Source organism: Ambystoma mexicanum, chromosome 13, assembly GCF_040938575.1.
Source record: "Ambystoma mexicanum isolate Mex_15411 chromosome 13, UKY_AmexF1_1, whole genome shotgun sequence".
NCBI classification, from domain to species: domain Eukaryota; kingdom Metazoa; phylum Chordata; class Amphibia; order Caudata; family Ambystomatidae; genus Ambystoma; species Ambystoma mexicanum.
The window spans coordinates 707131383-707149741 of NC_090938.1; the positions used below are offsets into that span (position 1 = coordinate 707131383).

General features: G+C 46.8%; 1 protein-coding gene across 2 annotated transcripts in view; it reads right to left on the minus strand.

The window, feature by feature from the left end:
• Positions 1 to 18359, minus strand: part of LOC138521761 (E3 ubiquitin-protein ligase TRIM17-like) — an 870777-nt gene that overhangs the window by 566205 nt on the left and 286213 nt on the right. For both annotated transcript variants that reach the window (XM_069634825.1, XM_069634826.1), the window contains one exon: positions 8826 to 9056. In XM_069634825.1, the coding sequence (XP_069490926.1) occupies positions 8826 to 9056 (231 nt within the window). The remainder of the gene's footprint in view (positions 1 to 8825; positions 9057 to 18359) is intronic.

Genomic DNA, 18359 nt, shown 5'->3' on the forward strand with positions numbered 1-18359 from the left:
GGGCAAATAATTCTCTTCACCTGGCCTATGTGTCACAGGAAAATGCCTTCTTTCTCCTGGTATTTCAATAACACAGTCTCACAATAGCACGGAAGGATAGCTCAGGGGCAACGTGCTCGCCTTGGAAACAAAACAACATGTAGCAACACAGGTTTGATCCCCGCATCCATGCTTAGAAACCTCTGGGTATTAAGTGCATTATAAATGACCAATCATATCATATCACAACACCAGGGGGAAGGCTCCCCTTCCCCTGGCTTCCTCCATATTTTGCACAGTTCATAATACCAGGGGTAACACCTTTCTTCCCCTGGTTTCTGGTTGACTTGCCGAGTTGACAATACCTGGGGGAATGCTTTTTCCCCTGGCGTCTTTCCTCTTTGCACAGTTCACCATGCCAGGGGGAATGCTTCTCTTCCCCTGGCGTCTTTATATTACATTTCTTTCCACCACAGACTTGACTCCCAGTGTTGCTGGAGTGGGTCCCAGACCTGTGGTATTTTCCTCACGGAGTGTGGTGGACCTGGTTCACTAACCTGCCAGGTACTGTAACTATGAACATGAATGATGTACTTTTTTTCAGATAGTTGTGAGTCCCCGACCCGTATTATATTATCAAGTGGCAGACCTGGTTCACTAGCCTGCCAGTAAGGTGACTATGAAGAGGGCTGAAACACCTCCTTTCTGTTAGTTGTGGGTCCCAGACCAGATATACTTGCTTTCTCACAGTCTATGTTTCAGGTTAACCCTTCTGTTGGGTATATCCACTGCAGCAAGGGATTCTCCCTCTTGTATTTGCAATCTCAGGGATGCGGTCCTTGACCTTTCCCTGGTGGTCAGTGGTATGGCTTTGCCCAGAGGGTGTTCCCCTCTATCACATTCAGTTTCTGAGTTACAGTTCTTGACCCTTCCCTGGTGGCCAGTGGGCTTGCCCACAACCCTATGTTCCCTTCGGAATGTTCATGCAGCCCCTTACCTCTCCTGAGGGTGTGGCACGTCGCTGGGTCTTCCTGGAACAGCAGAGTTTCTGAGGAACATCTGTAGTCGTTCGGCGTTCCCACCGTGGCACATGTTTTTGCTTGCCACCTCAGCCTTTCTCCTTGTCGGGCAACATCTTTCTGGACCAGCTTGCTCCATTGGGTGTCTCCTACTTCCAATGTGGCCGTCTGCCAGCGTCTCTTTTGTCGTTCTTCACCTGGTGGATTTGAAAGTCCCACGTCAGAACTTCAGCGTTCTAGCAGCCTCTTGCGGTTGCGTCTCCACGGCCCTAGACCCTGTCTCTCTGCCGGCTTTCCAGGTTTCCCTGTCTCTCTCAATTGGAAGTCCTTTGTCAGTTTTTATTTTGGTCTCTTCCTACCCATACTAACGTGGAAGACTAGACCGCTGCTCTGAGTTTGCAGGAGCAAGCGTCATGCTGCTGCACCTTGTATTAGTCTCAGTACTTATCGCCTAGGTGTTCTCCATAGGGTAGACCTGACTCTTCTTAATCTCAGTAATTTTACTATGGATCGCCCTTGGGTTGCCTATGTTCTTCATCGCACCAGTACTGTTGACACATGTACATAGGATGATACGGTAAAGGAGGGTAAGGTGAGGGGAACTGGGTGTTATACTGCATTCTACCTGGATAGCCGTCCCTAGTCCCCCCATGAGATTTGCCTGCTGAGTACCACCCCCAGGGGAACTATCGTATGGCTGCCTCACCTCGCTGGCCTCATGAGAGGGGGCTTCCCCTAAGGAAGAAGGGACAACATCATGGTATTCGTCACATCTACTATGATGAAACCGTTTAGTTAAACATTTCAAAATTGGGCGGGAAATAAGTGCTTTCATAAGGAGGGTAAATGGATTACGGAAAACCTCTAAGATGTCTCAAGGATAAAAAACCCAACACAAACAGAGGTTGTTGCCGCCAGAACTGATCATAGAGCAACTATAACTAGGGCTACGAATATTGCTGAAAGGGCTCTATGGGCTGAGTTTCATTCAGCTTGTAATGCTAAGGATTCAAGAAAGTTCTGGAGACTGGTAGCAGCAGGATCAGATACAAATAGTGTGTTAGATACCCCACAGGATAATATACCAAGTCATACCTGGCATAATAATATTTACCTCTAATTCTGATCTTGCGGCCCCTTAACAAGCTAAGCAGAGGAGGTAACTATTGAGAAATTATCTTCTTACATACGACAGTTAGTCCCACAAAAAGTACCAGGACCAGATAGTGTCCCAGGCGATCAATACAAATATGATGTTTATTTGTAGACTGTGTTACAGTGTAACGTTTATCGAGCTGTTTAACTTACAAGAAAGTTACCTGGCTAACTTCGATTATAATACCAATCTTAAAAAAAAGTAGGTAAGACTCTCCAAAATGCTATCGCCAAATCTCACTCAGATGTATCTTTAAGAATATCAGAAAAATGTCTCCTAGAGAAATTCGTTTTTTGGACGGAAGACAATAATGCGCAGAATTTCTGCCCATATTCGGCACAATTGCTGCAGCGCAATTACTGTGGTAATTGCGCTGAAAATGCCTTATTGAGTCCCACGAAGCAGTAATGTTAATTGCATTGGGCAGTCTCCCAGCGTATTTACCGCTGGGATACCGCACAACTCCTGATAGAGTCCTAAGTCTTTTACGATATTTCAAGTGGTCAAGCAAGTATGTATGCCTGTACCGGGACTGGGTGATACAACATTTGCTTTTTTCCGAGCCTATCGATGTAGAAAGACTGCTTAAAATCGATCATTCAGTCTTTCGAAAGCTAAACCAATCATGAAAACCCCCCCTCACCCACTCTTAAGTCCATAACCAGACCCTCACACCAGTGCCTTTCACTTAACTTACTCTGCAATGCTTCCGAACGCACAGGGCCTGCCAGGCACGTAATGGCTGTGCTGAGGAGTGTGCACAGGGCCTGTCACAGCTAATAGGAGGGGGAGCGGAAGAAGGAATTTGGGACGGCGCAGGTACGTTTTGTGTTTGTGTGTGAGTGTCTGGATATTGGAGGAGGGGGGAAAGATTGTGGTGGGAAGTGAGAGGGAGGGAAGAGGGTAAGTGAGACTGTGGGCCTCATTACGAGCAGGGCGGTAGCCGTGCCTGTATGGCAGGCACGGCTATCGCCATGCTTGCTACCGGCACGGTCTCCCACGACTGGGCAATAACCGGCCCGTTACGAGTTGAATGGGCCGGTAATTGCCCATTCGCGGGTGGCGGTATTGCTGGGCTCCCGATCCCCATTCTGTCCTATAGGGCAGAATCGGGGTGGGGAGCATGGATGCGCCGGCACCGTTGATAACGGTGCCGACGCAATTACGAGTTATGCTCACGAGTGCCGCACAATCCGCCAGGTAAGACCTGGCGGCCTGTCAAGCACCCGTGAGCATAACTCGTAATGAGGCGGTACGGTATGAACGGTGCTGGTGCCTTACCGGCACCGTTCATACCATCACCGCCAGGGTTGTAATGAGGCCCTGTGTTTGGTGAGGGTGAATGCGATGGGTGGGAAACAGAGGCAAAGGCAGTGCGGGTGGTGAAATCCCCTGAAATAAAAGGCAGCCAACAATGCAGAAGAGGGTGGGAGTGTGGTGTGGGTCGGCCTTCATGGGTGTGGGGGTGGCGGGGGAGCAGTGCATAATATAATAATACAGCATTTTGAAGATCACACAAAATCGGCTGAAATAAATCTGACTTTTTTGTGTTCAGTCTTCAAAATGCAGAATTATCACATAGAACTGCCTGCACCACTTCTTTTTAATCCTTATCTAAGTGGCCTCGAGCATACCTTACTCGATTATACACTGAATATTACATAAACTACTAGCAGGTACATCCACTGTTTCATATGCAGATGGTGTTGGCCTAATAGGGCGCACTCCAGCTGCTTTACAAGCTCTTTTGAAGGCATATCATAATTGTATGGCTTCTCGGCGAATGACTGGTGACATTGCTAAGTCAAAAGTCATGATCCATAATTACAGAAAAATAGTTAATGATGTTTTTGTCCAGGAACAGTCGGTTAAAGCATGTAGAGAAAATACCAGTTGTGCATATTACAAAACATTATGGAGGTGGTGCAATTTACCCAGCACTGAGACTGTATGAAGCTCCATTTCGAGGAATGGCCAGATAGGTGAAAAGGTGTCTAGGCTTTATCCTCTCTTTCAACCGTTGATGCAGTTGAACGACAATTTTTAAGATTATTGTTGGGGGTTTGATCAACTACATCAAATAAGTAATTTTATTTACAAACTCGTACAAATTCAATATCAGATGATTTGTAGTGCCATCTTTCTTGTGGTGTTTGATATGGCTAAATGATAAGACCATTCTGAAGAGGGAAATCTTGGTTGATGTTCTGAAATTCGATAACTGTAAGGCAATAAGATGGCTAAGTGTTATTAAGAGCCTATATCTATGTGCAGGCATCCCAAATACTTCCTTTATACACTATTAACAACCTCTGAGATTAAGAGGACTTTAAAAGGACGTATTTGGAGATTAACACATTCTTTATCTATTTATCTATGGCCTCTTGCCAATTGAAAACATCTGTGAGGTACTTTCTTCCACATGGCTATAAAAGCAATGATTTCACAAACTATATTATATATGTAGAAGGAGATTTGGGCTACCATTGAGTCGAACAGTAACCTTACACGCTACTCTAAAAATGCTACTGAATATCGAAGGAGGGTGCTAGTATGGATAAGTGCAGCTGACCTAAGCCCAAAGCCAAACAAGAACAAACATACAAGGAAAGATGCTGCTCCCATGCACTCTTCTCTTCCAAACCTAAATTATGGCTCTCTCAAAACCTGTTGACCTAAAAGTAAGTCAAAGTTACATGCAAAAGACAATAGCTCAACACCTTATATTTCACAGAATAAAACTGTTGTTTAATATCCATATGGCACAGTATATGTAACAAAAGACTATGGCACAGTATATGTAACAAAAGCCAACAAGTGTTTTGACCAAGGGTCCTCCTCAGGGCTTAATACTTGGTCTGACATGATTAATAAACATTACCCAATTCAAGTATACATAACATCAATGTTAGTATTATTCAAATGATAAAAACAACATAAACACAACTCAAGATAGATATGAGACAATACATACAGTAAACACAATTGTAAATCAATGTTGTGTATACATTGTATTAAACCACTTAATTCGGTGGTTAGTTGAGGTGGGAAAAACAACATAGAGGGAGAAAACACTGGGGAAGAGGAAGGGAAAGGAGAAAGAAAATGGAAGGATAAAATGATTGCCTCATTGGTATGTAACTCACAAGTTATGTAATAATTCCCCAAATTTGTTGGTGACAAGGTAGAAAATAGATTAGTAGTGTCAACTACACCCAGCACATTTCACCCTTGTAATGAGCATGCATTAGCGTGCACTATGTGAGAAACCTGAGGGTGTTCTCACAAGTAGTCCCGGGGTAATCCATTGCTCAGGTGGACAGGGAAGGGTCATTGCTCTTGGATCCCAACCCTGGGGGCGGACAAGCGAGGGAGGATCAAATGGGCAGGGGGTCCTTGGGGACTGCAGGGAGGGCATCCGATGGTGAGACATGGTATTCCCCCGTTCTTTGCCCCAATCCATCCTACGCCACCTCGTTGTTCATGGGATATTTTCACCCAAGTCCCCTTGTCCTCCCCCTCACGAAAACGGAAAATAAAATATCTTGGACAGCTAGGGAGAAGAAGAAACCCTTTCACAACTCTTAACACTAACATTGTCTCTTCTTCCTCAAAACCCATAGGATATGCTGGGATCCAACATTTTCCTCCCAGTTACCCCACTCCAATAAACAAATGGATTTAACATCACTCACTCACCTTAATAGAGCCCAACAAGTCCCCACACCTGGTACTGAAAAGAGGATGAGACAAGGTCAAACTCCCTCAGTCAGTCTAGGGCATTTACAATGTCACACCATTTCACACTCCCTATTTCCAACAAGTACAGGGATGAGGAAGAGGTGATCAAGAGCAATGAGGATTACCGATAGGAACAGCATGGAGAGGCAAAGAGAGTCCTAATACATAGCACCAGCACCATTAGGCTGTCCCACTAACATTCAGGCAAGGTCACGCCTTTACTATAACTGTGCACACCAGACTCCACTTGACTCTCCACTACACTATAAAAGGTGTGATTCCGCCAGAAGTAATGAGCGAGCTGGGGTTGCTGGATGGAACTTGGAGGCCAAAGAGCAGAAGGCTGCAGAGAAAGGAGCCCAGAAGATTCGGTGGAGTGCAGGACGCCGAGACGATGGCCCAGTGTGTCAGAGGGGCTGCAATATGGCGAGGAAGCTGTGTCTCCAAGGAGCCGGAGCGGGACAAAGTGCAGGCGTTTGGCCGTGTCCAAGCCAGTGCTCTTTCCCCTGTGATGTGTACTGGTCCCAGGGGTGCCTGAGGGGAGGTGATAAGATCCTGACCTCAATCCAAGACCCTAGAGAACTGCTGGTCAGCGCTGCGCTACTTTGGTGAGTTTCCAGAATTAGAGAGTGAAATTCAGTAGCGTGCGGGTGGCTGTAGCGGGAGCAGAAGCAGTGGATTCTAGCAAGTGGCCCGACGATTGAAAGCGAGAGAAAGCAAAGCAAGGCGAGAGAAAGTGCGCTAGCGGCAGCACAAACCGAAAAGACAGAAAGAGCAAGAGAAAGTGCGCTAGCTGTGCAGAACCAAAGAGATAGAAAGAAAGTGAACCGAACTGTAATGAGCGGGTGCGAATGACCCGAAAGCGGGGGAAAGGGTGCAAGCAACCCGTAACGGAAAAGACAGAGAGAAAAAGAACGGAAAGCAAAGAGAGGGTACGAGCACAGCATAGGTTTGTACACAGATGAATTTTGGTTTTCGACCTTTGGACAGCCCTTAGAAGCATCAGTTGAGGGAACAACGCCCTTAGAGTTAGGGCCAGGTAGGCATTACACCAAACCCACAAAGTTTGACAATACCAATTATCATGAGCTCCCATATGACACTATTTCAAATGAACCAATCACCTCTGGCTGCAAACACAGCGAAATGGCACCAGGATGGGTGTACATTTTGTTATTGTAATCCTCTTGAAGAGGAATACACCATGCACTTTATGTTCTTCTGTCATCTTTATGAAATCCCTAGATCCAGATATCTAAACCCCCTTTTTAGACTGCATGTGATATGCAATGTCGTCCTGCTTTCCTTTTTTGTTATATGGAAAAGATCCTTGGGCATGCTGGAGTCTTGAAGGATATATCTTATACCTGCAGTCAGACTAAGATTTGTATCATCCATAACATAGTAGTGATATGATTTTTAAACATGTTTTTTTTAATTGCATTGTATCAATGACTTATCTGGTATTTTGTTTGCTATATTTATGATGTTGATTAATTACATTATTTTGAATAAAGACAGATTTGACTGACTGACATCCCCCAAGAATGAAGGTGAGGGGATGGGACATCGGAGTAAGATTGGTGAATGAAGCCAGAGAGCACGTGAGCTGGGATGGGCATCTGTCTGGTCTCCTGTCTTTAAAATAAATTATTGATATGAAATGCTCTATTGCCAACCCCACGGAAGGGACATTCGAAAGTAAGGAGTAAAGGCAACAGGGCATAGGAGTGTAGTAGATTTCAGGGTGCTAGCTTGTCTGCAAAAAATATCCCATTGCATAGGAAATTTGCTGGCCAATGTTTTGTCAGCATGTTTTTGATGGGACTGTGCATAGCAGTTGACTAACAAGTATGTATGGCAGCACAGGAAACAGTGAAAATGACAGCAGGAACATTGATATGGACAGAAGTGCTACAAACACCCACCCCCATCATCTACACATATTAAATTGCTTAAGAAAAGAGTCGTCTGGTCCTTTAGTTGTCAAAGGGTCTCAGTCACATAAGCAAGTTAGAATTGAGGAAGCAGATACAAGCAACAGAGCAACAGAAAAGCTAGCCGGTCAAGTGACACAGCGAGTAGAGCGCTCGCTTTGACATCCGTGCAGAGCCTGTTAACGCAGGTTCGAATCCCGGCAGGGCCAAACTCAGCCTTTCATCCTTCCGAGCTCGATAAATGAGCACCACACACCGTGGGTAATAATAAGCGGCGCTCAGATACCTGAGGGTTCGTAGCGCTATATAAATGCCTAATTATTATTATTCCATACACACAAGGGATATTCGAATGCCAGAGGACAGGAGCACTGGGTGACAGGAAGAGGTAAACCCTTCACAACATATTCAGCATTACCACCTCATGCAAAGTGATGTCTTAACATGACGATGTGTATGTCAACTTTACACAGGTTTGGTTTGTGAGTTTAGCATGATAACAGGTAATGGGAGAGCATATCATTAATAGTAACAGAACCGGCATTTAGTTTTGATAACCCTGCCCTTGCCATTTGAATAGTGGTTTGTGCTTTATGAATGGTAAACGGAAATGGAAATGTCTGCTTGTTTCTAGGAAAGGGTTTTTGACAATGATGCATTTTTATCTCACTGAAATAATTGTGTTCTTAATTCCGAGTAGGTGTTGTGATGAAGAGGCACCAAATGCTGGGGTGACATGCCAAAAAATATTTAGTTTTCAAAGGGTGTAGATAGAATAATTTGGAGGGATTTGGTTTACATGGGAAGGCATTCAGTCCAGAACCAAGATGCTCCTGCATAACAAGCCCCGACTTTCCTCACTCACAAAACTGTGTGAAGCTGGGCAAGGTACATTAACCAAATTCCCCTTTGACTGACACATAGGTTTGGGGAGGAGGTGCATGACTGACCCTTGAGCATGGGAATGGTCCTTGTTGCAGCAGTCAGACTCACCGAAAGCAGCTGTGCCCCTTTTTCTGCATTCTTCTCCTCAATTTCAGCCATCACCATCTCAAGAGAGTGGGTCTGTGAGGACACCTTGTTGATGTTGTTGTCCAGCTTCTGCTTCCAGTCTTTCTCCTCCTTCTTAATTTGGAACAGAATTATCTGCTTTTCGTCCTCCAGGAGGACCTGCTGCCGCCCAAACTCAGCCTCTACCCTTTGGTGCTCCTCTGCTGCTTTTCTCTGCGGGGGAAGGGGAAGGAGAGAACAGAAAGAACAGTACAAGAAAAACACAAATGAGAACAATAAGGTACAGTATGAATCTATGGGCTGGCCGAATGTGTTTAATGGCCCAGGTGGCAGGCATAGGGCACAATAACTATGTACAGTCTAAAGTTGAAGCAGAGATGTTTCTGAGTAAAAACACATTTTTGAATGTGATTTTAAATATTACCTGTATACTGTCTCTCTGTACCGCTTGATTTTCTCTCTCTGCATGCAAAGAGAACTGTACATAAGAATCTAATACAAAGAAAAATTGATGGGCGCTATGGTGTTTGTTATGTCCTGGTCTGGGGGCACTCAGACCAGGCGGACCAAGGCTGGGGGCACCCAACCGACATGCTGGGGGCACCCAGCAGACCATGAGCTGCGGTCACGCAGCACGCTGACAGGCAGGGATCACCTTGCATATGTCGGGGGGCACCAGAAAAGGTATCCAAGCTAGGGGCACCCAGAAGACAGCTTGAGACTGGGGGCACCCAGTCAGCCTGTGAGCACACAGGCTCCTCCTCGGCCTGGGGGCACCTAGGCCAGAGGACGCCGGTGTTGCCCAGCAGGGGCACTGGCTCCCAGTGATAGAGTTACCCGGCAGGGGCTCTAAAGGCATGGCTGGCAGCCATGGGGGACAGCGTTGCCCTGCAGGGGCACTGTCTTTGTGGAGGGCGCTGCGGGGCAGGCCCTCTTTCAGCTACGCAGCGCCAGCATGGTGCTACTTAAATAAAGACACGGACACCAAGGTTGCATGCTCGATGACAGAATGCGCGGGAGACGCCCATTCCTTTTTATTCAATATAGTTATGTGGCTACTGCCACAAGCTCCTGGGAGATACCATGCTCCCAGGAGGGGTGACCCATTACACTGTTGGGCATCAACAGAAGCTATTAATATAAGCTGCCAACACTACAGACACCGGATGAGACAGTCGTTTACCATAATGGCAGTTCAGCTGAGTTGTAGGCTAGGGTAGGAAGGTGAAGTGTGACAGCTGTGATGTAAAGCGCGGCTGTCACACTTGCATTTCCTTCCTCCGAACAGGGATAGAAATGCTATTTCCTCCGAACAGGGATAGAAATGCTATTTTATTTTCTCAGAGACAGTCCCTTTAAGGGCATTTCTCTTTTAAAAATGGCCTCCCTTAATCTGCGCTCATCACTGTTACTGCCTTCTATTATTGCTGAAAACGTTAAATAAAGTTAAAAATAAGCATTGGCAATGTCAACAGTTTGGGCTTTTGTGAAGGCATATGAAAGCCATTAGCTCGCCCCCTTCATGTGGAAAGCTGTCATTCATGCATCTAAAACCTGTAGCAAACCTTATTGGCCCCCATCCCAGTCACTAGCCTGAATATGTAACTGGTTTTATCAGTCAATCCTCTACTACCATCTCTTTTCTGTATTTATTACAACCTCCTTCTTCATAAGCCAGACTCTGACCATGAGGTGCTCTCACCCTTCTCTTCTGCGGTCGCGTATATAGTGTCACTTACAGGAATCTCTCCCTGCATCCTTTTGTCTTGCCGACAATATCCAGCAGCTCTGAGTTCTAGAATCACAGGAGCACTGCACGAGACCAAAACAGCGGACAGCCCAGCAAGAACATACTGCGCAGCTGTCATTGGCTGCGACCACATAGAAAAGACTACACTGCGCATGTTGTCTGGTCCACGTGCCTGCCTAGCATTTGTTGCCTGGAAACCACATACCATGCAAAAGATTGTGGAGGGGTGAGTATACAATTCTCAACAGACAGCTTGTCCACAGTCCCCAATGCTGAATTTACAGAATGTGCGTACAGTGCCGAACGCCCTTATACCCCCGTGTTCACCCAGTATAATGCATGTGCATAGCTTGTAAGAGCTGCAGAAGGAAACCAGGGAGCCTGCACCTTACATCAGCACGTTAGCACACTGCAGGGAATCGAAAGGCTACAAGCAAGTTCAGAGCTCAAAGAGTTCCCATGAGGAGGAGTGTTGGGTGGGGAGAGGCAGGAATGGGTGAGAATGGCCATAGGGATTAGCATGGCTATGGGCAGCCAATGGATGGGCTCCTAACCACACAACACCAATACACTCAATACACTGTGTGTCCCTCCTGAAATGTCATTCCTCTGTGTCCCTTGTCAGATGCATCTCCTCTCTATCAGTACTTGAATCTGTAGTCTAATGCAATAGTTTGGGCTATTAGGTGTTGCAAAAGCCCAAACTAAAAAAGGGGCTTCCAGCAACCATCTGGTTGCTGACGACAGTCATATATTAGTGTTGTGACCTGTGCTTTTCTACAATGAGAGCGAATGAAAAAAGCAAAGCATCAGCACTTTTTTTTTCATTTGCGCAGATATTTGTTAGTTTGGCACATGAAGTACAGACTAAGATTATTGGTTCAGGCATCTTTTCTTTTTAAATGCAGAAAGCTTAAAGTACCTCATGTACTTTTTCAACTTTGTTAAGCAGATTTTCAGTTTTCTTATTCACACTTAACTTTCTTTTTTTATTGTTATGTTGGATACTGTGAGACAGGCATGCTATTAAGGAGAGACACAGGGCCTCATTACGACCCTGCCGGTCCGGAAAGAACGGTGGCGGTAAAACCACTGCCACTGTTCTTTCCGGGCCGGCTGATTAAGAGTCCTGCAGGCAGGAGGTCTGACCTGGCGGGATTTACACCACCCGCCTGCAGGCGGACATGGAAACACCGGCTCCGTCGTAGACAGAACCGGTGTTTCCATTGTCCCCATCCCCATGGATGGGAATGGGGACTTACAGAATTCTGCCTCCAGAATTCCGGGTCACCGGGGTAGTAATGCCCCGGTGATTCCGGGAATCACGGTGGCGGAATGGTAATACAGGTCCGGTGGTAACCTGCCAGTTTTTCCATCACGGTTACTGCCGGACTCGTAATGGGGCCCAAAGGCTCAAAGGTGTGTTTTCAAAACCTTTATTTATTAAAGTTCTTCAGTTGGTATAATGCCTGGATGATTCCCTTACCTAATGTTTCTAAGGGCCGTCGAAGTCTAGAAGTCCAAAATAAAAATCTGTCTGGGTCTAAACCTATGCTTGCCCTCACTCTTTGACAAAAATGTGTTAGGAAGTCTTTCAAAAGCAGAAAAGTAGTGGTTCAACAAAAATAGGAAATAGGATTGGTTTCAGGTGGTCTTCTCACCAGATGTGGGTTGGTCAGCTTCAAAAGGATGAGTTTAATCAAAAGAGACTGTTCATAGGACCTTCTCCATAATTCAAACAATGTCAATGGGCCTCACTATGAGTGTGGCGGTAACCCGACGGTGCTACCGGCGGGTTGCCGCAGGACTCGTAACATTTTACCGGCGCCTGACTTCCTGGTGCCACCGGAACATTAGAAGTCCCAGCGGATCGGGAAATCAGACGCCGGAAAATACGTTGTTCCCCATTACCATGGAGCCCCATAGGAATCCATGGCAACGGGGAGACGGAAGCACCGGCACAGTTGCTAGCGGTGCTGGTGCTTCCCTGAAAACTCTGCTGGCAGGTGCTGTTGCGCCCGGCAGGTCAGATCTGCCGGACACCAACGGCCCCCGCATGCAGAGTTGTACTGTGGTGGTCCAAAAAGGGTGCCGGTACGGTGCAACTGGCACTCTTATTTCCATACCGGCACAGTTGTAATGAGGCCCAATTTCTTTAATGCCTTGGGGCTCATTTCCCCAAGCTTCAGTTCCTTCAGTAACACAAAATAAACAAGATACCACTTTGATAGGCCTCTTAGGGTTCCCTTCCCCAAGCTTAAGCCTCTTTCAAATTCAAACACAAATACACATCTCGGGCCCCTCAAGGTTCCCTTCCCCAAGCTCAGGCCTCTTTTAAATTCAAACACAAGTTCAACCGAAGGCAAGATAGTAACCGCAATCCTGAGCAAAAGTTGAATATGTGAAAAACAAAGTATGTGAACTCTGAATATGCTGAGAGGGAAAAGTATATGAACTTTGAAATAGGCCAAAGTAAAGAGAATAAGAAACTACAAGTACCAAGAAGCATTGCGAGATGAGGAAGATTGTTAATTGTTCAACTGTTTAAGGAGAGGTCAAAGTGGTTATGCAGAGGTCTATATAAAATCCTTGCAGTTTCGAAAGTCTTCGACAGTGAAAGATACAAAGACAAAACGTGGGGAAGGGGATCCCCAACAAAGACAGAGACAGGCTGAAGCCCGGCAGAGGGAAGACTGTGCTGAACTGCGGTAGAGTGAAAGTTAAATGTGACGGAAAGTGGGGAAGGGAACCCCCACAAAGAGAAAGACAGACTCGAGCCCGGCAGAGGGAAGTCTGTGTGGAACTGTGATAAAGTATAAGGTGAATGTGAAAAGAGAGGCAGGCTCGGGCCCGGCTGAGGGAAGCCTGTGTTGAATTGTGGCAAAGTAAAAGTCGAGAGTAGAACTGTGTATTTATGAGAAGGCGGGCGTAGCCTAAAGAACTGAGTGAACTACTAAAAGCTTGAAGCCCAAACCTGAACCTTTGAATTGTAAAAGTAAGCCAAAGTGTGCAAGATTGATAGAACTGTGCCATCCACCTATCTTTTTTAAGAAACTCTCGAGACCCTGTGCTGGCGAATGTGGGGAATTCTGACGTTTCTTTTAAGACACTATTTTTCCTTTTGAATTCCCTTAACACATTAGTCATTTGAAAAAAAAGGCAAGGTTAGTTTGATTTAGTATAGGCCTTTTTATTTTGACTACACTGACTTGGACTTGTTTGCTATTTGTTTACTGGTTGAGACTACTCCCATTCTAGAGTTAAGGCCAGTTAGGAATTCTACCAACTCAACCAAAATATCAAAATAAAAGTTTTCAAAACTTGTATCTATTGGGTCTGTATCTACCATTGATACCATTCCTTCCTTACAGTGCCCACTGGCACCTTCATTCTTGCTTTCCTGTGCACCCTTGCACTTTCTTTACCTTTCCATGCCCACTGGCACCTTTTCCACTCTGCCGGATCGCTTGCACCCTTCTCTCTTGTTTCGGGTCACTTGCGCCCTCTTTGCTATAGTTCTTTTCCTTTGCGTCCCTTGCTTGCTCTGCTTTCTGACTTTCTCTTACTTGCTCTCGGTCTTGTTGCTTTTCCCTCAATCTTTTTGCTCTACAAGTTCCTTTTCTTTCCTCTTTTCTGTGCCGCTTTATTCTTTTCCTTTTGCCCGCTTCACTTCAGTCAGTTGCACACTCCTGAGTTTCTCTCTCTCTCTCTCTCTCTCTCTCTCTCTCTCTTTCTTATGAGATTCCCCCGCGGGCAGCAGCGCGGTGATAAGCGGTCCCTCCCGGATGTGCAGGCAGGAGGTCAGGGTCTCACCACCTGCCCCTCAGACACCTTTGGGGCCGGCACAGGTCCCAAGGGAACAAGCAATGTTTCAACCACCAACAGCAACCTGCAAGATGCTTCGATCCGGATCTCTGGAGACACGGCTCGCTAGCCACACTAAAGCCCCTCAGAAACACCAGGCCAGTGTTCGGCACACCGTTCTCCTCTGAGCCATCGAGCCTGCTGCTCTCTGCTCCTTGACTTCTCTGGTCCAAACACCGTCCCCAGTTTGCCCATTCAGCTGTGCAGAACCACTCATTTTATAGTTGGAAGAGCAGTCAAGTGGACTCATGTGTGAGTGATAATTAGTGAATGCCTGACACTGCCTGAATCTATTAATGGGACAACTTAAGTTCTTTCCACAGCCGGTTCCCTTACACTCCACATGTTATTCCTATGGGAAATCTTCACTACTCCCGGGTTGCCTCTTCCTCGTCCCAGTATTGGTTGGAAATGAAGGATTGCACAGGGGCGACGCGCTGGTCTTGGAAGCAAGACCACGCAGAGCAACAGAGGTTTGAATCCCAGATCCGCGCTTAGAAACCGAACTCAGGTACAGTATTAGGCGCATTATAAAAAAACAATTAATAATAATAATAATAATAATAATACAATGGGGAGGGGGTGATGGCATGGGTTTGGAAATACCCCATGAAAGCTGAGGGAAGGGGGTTTGAGATGGAATGGGAAAAGGGGGAATATCATGGGCCTCATTAGGAGTTTGGAGGTAGCCATGCCGTTTTTAGCGGCATGGCTACCCCCAAACTCGGGTCTGAGTCCCGAAAAATGGGAATTACCGGTCCATTCCGACCTTTGCGTGCCCGGTAATTCCCATTCGCGGGAACCGGACCCGGTACATCCCCATTCCCATTAGGGCCCAATGGGAATGGGGAGGAAGCTAGCAACGGTCCTGTTAATGACGGGACCATTGTTAGCATCCTGTTCTGCTAGCGGGTGCCGCTCTGCACGTCTGGTCTGACCAGGCGTACAGGGCAGCCCCACAAGCAGAACTCGTAATGAGGAGGTGAGGCAACAACGGCACCGGTAGTACTACCGGCGCCGTTGTTGCCTTACCGCCAGGGTCGTAATGAGGCCCCATGTCTTGCCCTTGGGTGTTCACCTCCCAATTCCTGTGACCCTCCACTCAGGTGATCCTCCCTGGCTTGTCCACCCCCAGCGTTGGGATCCAAAAGCGATGGCCCTTCTCTGGCCACCTGACTAGAGGATCCCGGGGAAGTAGGTGGGAGAACACAGTCAGGTTTCATACAATGCACAAAGCATGCTTACACAAAGTACACACATACCCAGACCCTATACAGTTTGAATTAAAAAATAGCATTTGATCCCATTTCAACAATCCAATACATATGATTTAGATTTTCAAGTTAAAACAATATTGCTAAAATAAATGACAAAATCCATTAATACAAATATACAGTATACAACAAATATCTAAGTCTCATGATTCCTGCATGATTTAGCAATTTAACAGTAACAATTGTCAAAGAAATGTCTCTACCACTTGATAGCATGAAAAACAAATTATTAAGATCTGAATACATAAGATCATGGACATATTGATTGATTGATTGATATTTTATTTCTATCGCACTCGTACACAAGTGTTTCAGAGCACGACAAGGCAAGGGAGGGGAACAGGGGAGAACAAAACAGCGATCTTACTAGGCCCAGTGACATTGAGAACGCGCAAGTGCATGGGAGAGGGGGGTAGGGGAAAAGTGCATGGAAGGGGGGAGAGGTGGAAAGTGCGAAGCAGAGGAGAAACAGATAGATAACAATAAATAAATAATAAAGGCAACAAACAGTGGTAATGCAGCCAGCAATTTGCAAGTGCTAGGTTTAAGGCAGCAGACAGGGTAGGTCCGATAAGTGCAGGAAGAAAAAGGGGGGGCTGTATGGGTACAGATACAGACCCCAGTGCAAGGAGTGGCCCGGAGGCAGTGCGGGAGGGTGACAGGATGAGCAGGTACCTGGGCCCAAAAGACAGAGGGTGGCCAGGTGCACGGTGCCAAGAGAGAACAGATCAGCAGGGGAGAGGGGGAGCGAAGGCAGAAGAAAAGAGGAAGGTCTTGAGGTGCTTCCGGAACCGGAGATGGTTCTCCTCAAGTTTTAGAGTGGCAGGGAGGCTGTTCCAGAGGGAGGCCCCAGCCGAAGACAGAGATCTACCCCCAGCTCGTTTCTTAGAAAAATGACTGACCCTGAGTGAGTTGGAGGTAGAGGAGCGAAGAGCTCAAGAGGGGAGGTATTTGCGGATAGCTGAAGGTATTTTGGACCCAGGCCCCAGAAAGCCTTGTGGACAATGCAGAGGGTTTTGAATTTAATCCTTGCATCCACTGGGAGCCAGTGAAGAGATTTCAGAGCTGGAGAGATACGATCCCAGGGCTTGAGGCCAAGGACAAGTCTCGCAGTCCTGTTCTGGATTAGTTGCAGAGGGCGGAGAGTAGAGGCAGGTAGATTTAGAAAGAGGCTGTTACAATAGTCCAAGCTAGAGAGAACCAGAGCTTGAGATACCATGAGTTTCTGGGGGAAGGAGAGGAAAGGCAGAGTACCTCTGAGGAGGTGCAGTCGGAAATGTGACTTTTTAGAGACCTCAGAGATGTGGGCGGAGAAGGAAAGGGTGGAGTCAAAGATGACCCCGAGGTTCTTAGCCTCGCAGGTGGGGGAAGGAGGAGGGCCAAGGGAGGCCGGCCAGAGAGTGAGGGGAAAGGATGGTGAAGGTGTGCCGATGAGGAGGATCTCCGTCTTGCTGGCATTCAGACAAAGATCATTGGCGGCACACCAATCTTGAATGGCAGTTAGGCAATCATAGATGAGAGAGGGAGAGGAGGTGGCAGAGGGCAGCCTGAAAATGAGTTGAGTGTCGTCAGCGTAGCACTGGAAATTTGAGCAGAAAATGGCAATGCAGTGGGTGAGAGTTGCCAGGTATTGGTTGAAAAGCCAGGGCGAGAGGTTAGACCCCTGGGGAGCAACACAGGTAGAGAGGAAGATAGATGAAAGGAAGGACCCAAGTTGGACCTGGGAGGGTCGATCTGAGAGGAAAGAGGTCAGCCAGGCCAGAGCCTGATCAGTGATACCCAGGTTTTCACGGAGACGGTTGAGCAGGATGGTATGGTTGACCGTGTCGAAGGCAGAAGAGAGATCGAGGAGGATGAGGACAGAGGGAATGTTAGAGTCAAGGTTGGTGAGCAGCTCTTCACGGATGTTTAGGAGAGAAGTTTCCGTGCTTCTGGCAGCTCTGAAGCCAGACTGGTGGTCATGGAGACAGCCAACAGGATTGGAATGAAGGTTAAGCTGAGAGATGGCCAACTTTTCCAGGAGTTTGCCAAGAAAGGGAGTAATGGAAATTGGGCGATAGTTAGCTGGACAAGAACGATCAGCTGGCCCCATATGGCCCCAAAAGCTTTGTTCTCTCCTTCTGAAGAGCTCCACAAGCCAATATGATATGCTCCCTAGTTTGTAGCATCCCCTTCATCTAACACTTATCACAAGATCCATCAATTTCATTACTTACTGTACATATTGCACGACGTATCTTCCCCGTTGGGCGCAAGTTAAACCTGAACCTCAGAAATTGGGAACGCCAATAAGCGTTTGCAAACTTCACAAGTTATGGAGGGAGAGTTCCCAGTGGTTATCATATGGCGACAGACTCCTGTATAGTTTCAGCCCCCACACTCTACATATTCTGCCTCATGACGAGTTTGGCGGTAACCCATAAATGCGGCACTAACGCTATTACCGCTGCATTTAAGGGTCTGCCAAATCACGGGTTTGGCAGCTCTGAGCTGGGGCAAATCCGCAGCGTTTTTGCCGATTTTCAGCGCTATTACCGCGCCGAACATTCCCCATTGGGCCCAATGGGGAATGGGGACTTACCATTCCGTCAAACCTCTGATCCAGCGCTAACAGCGCCAGGGGGTTTG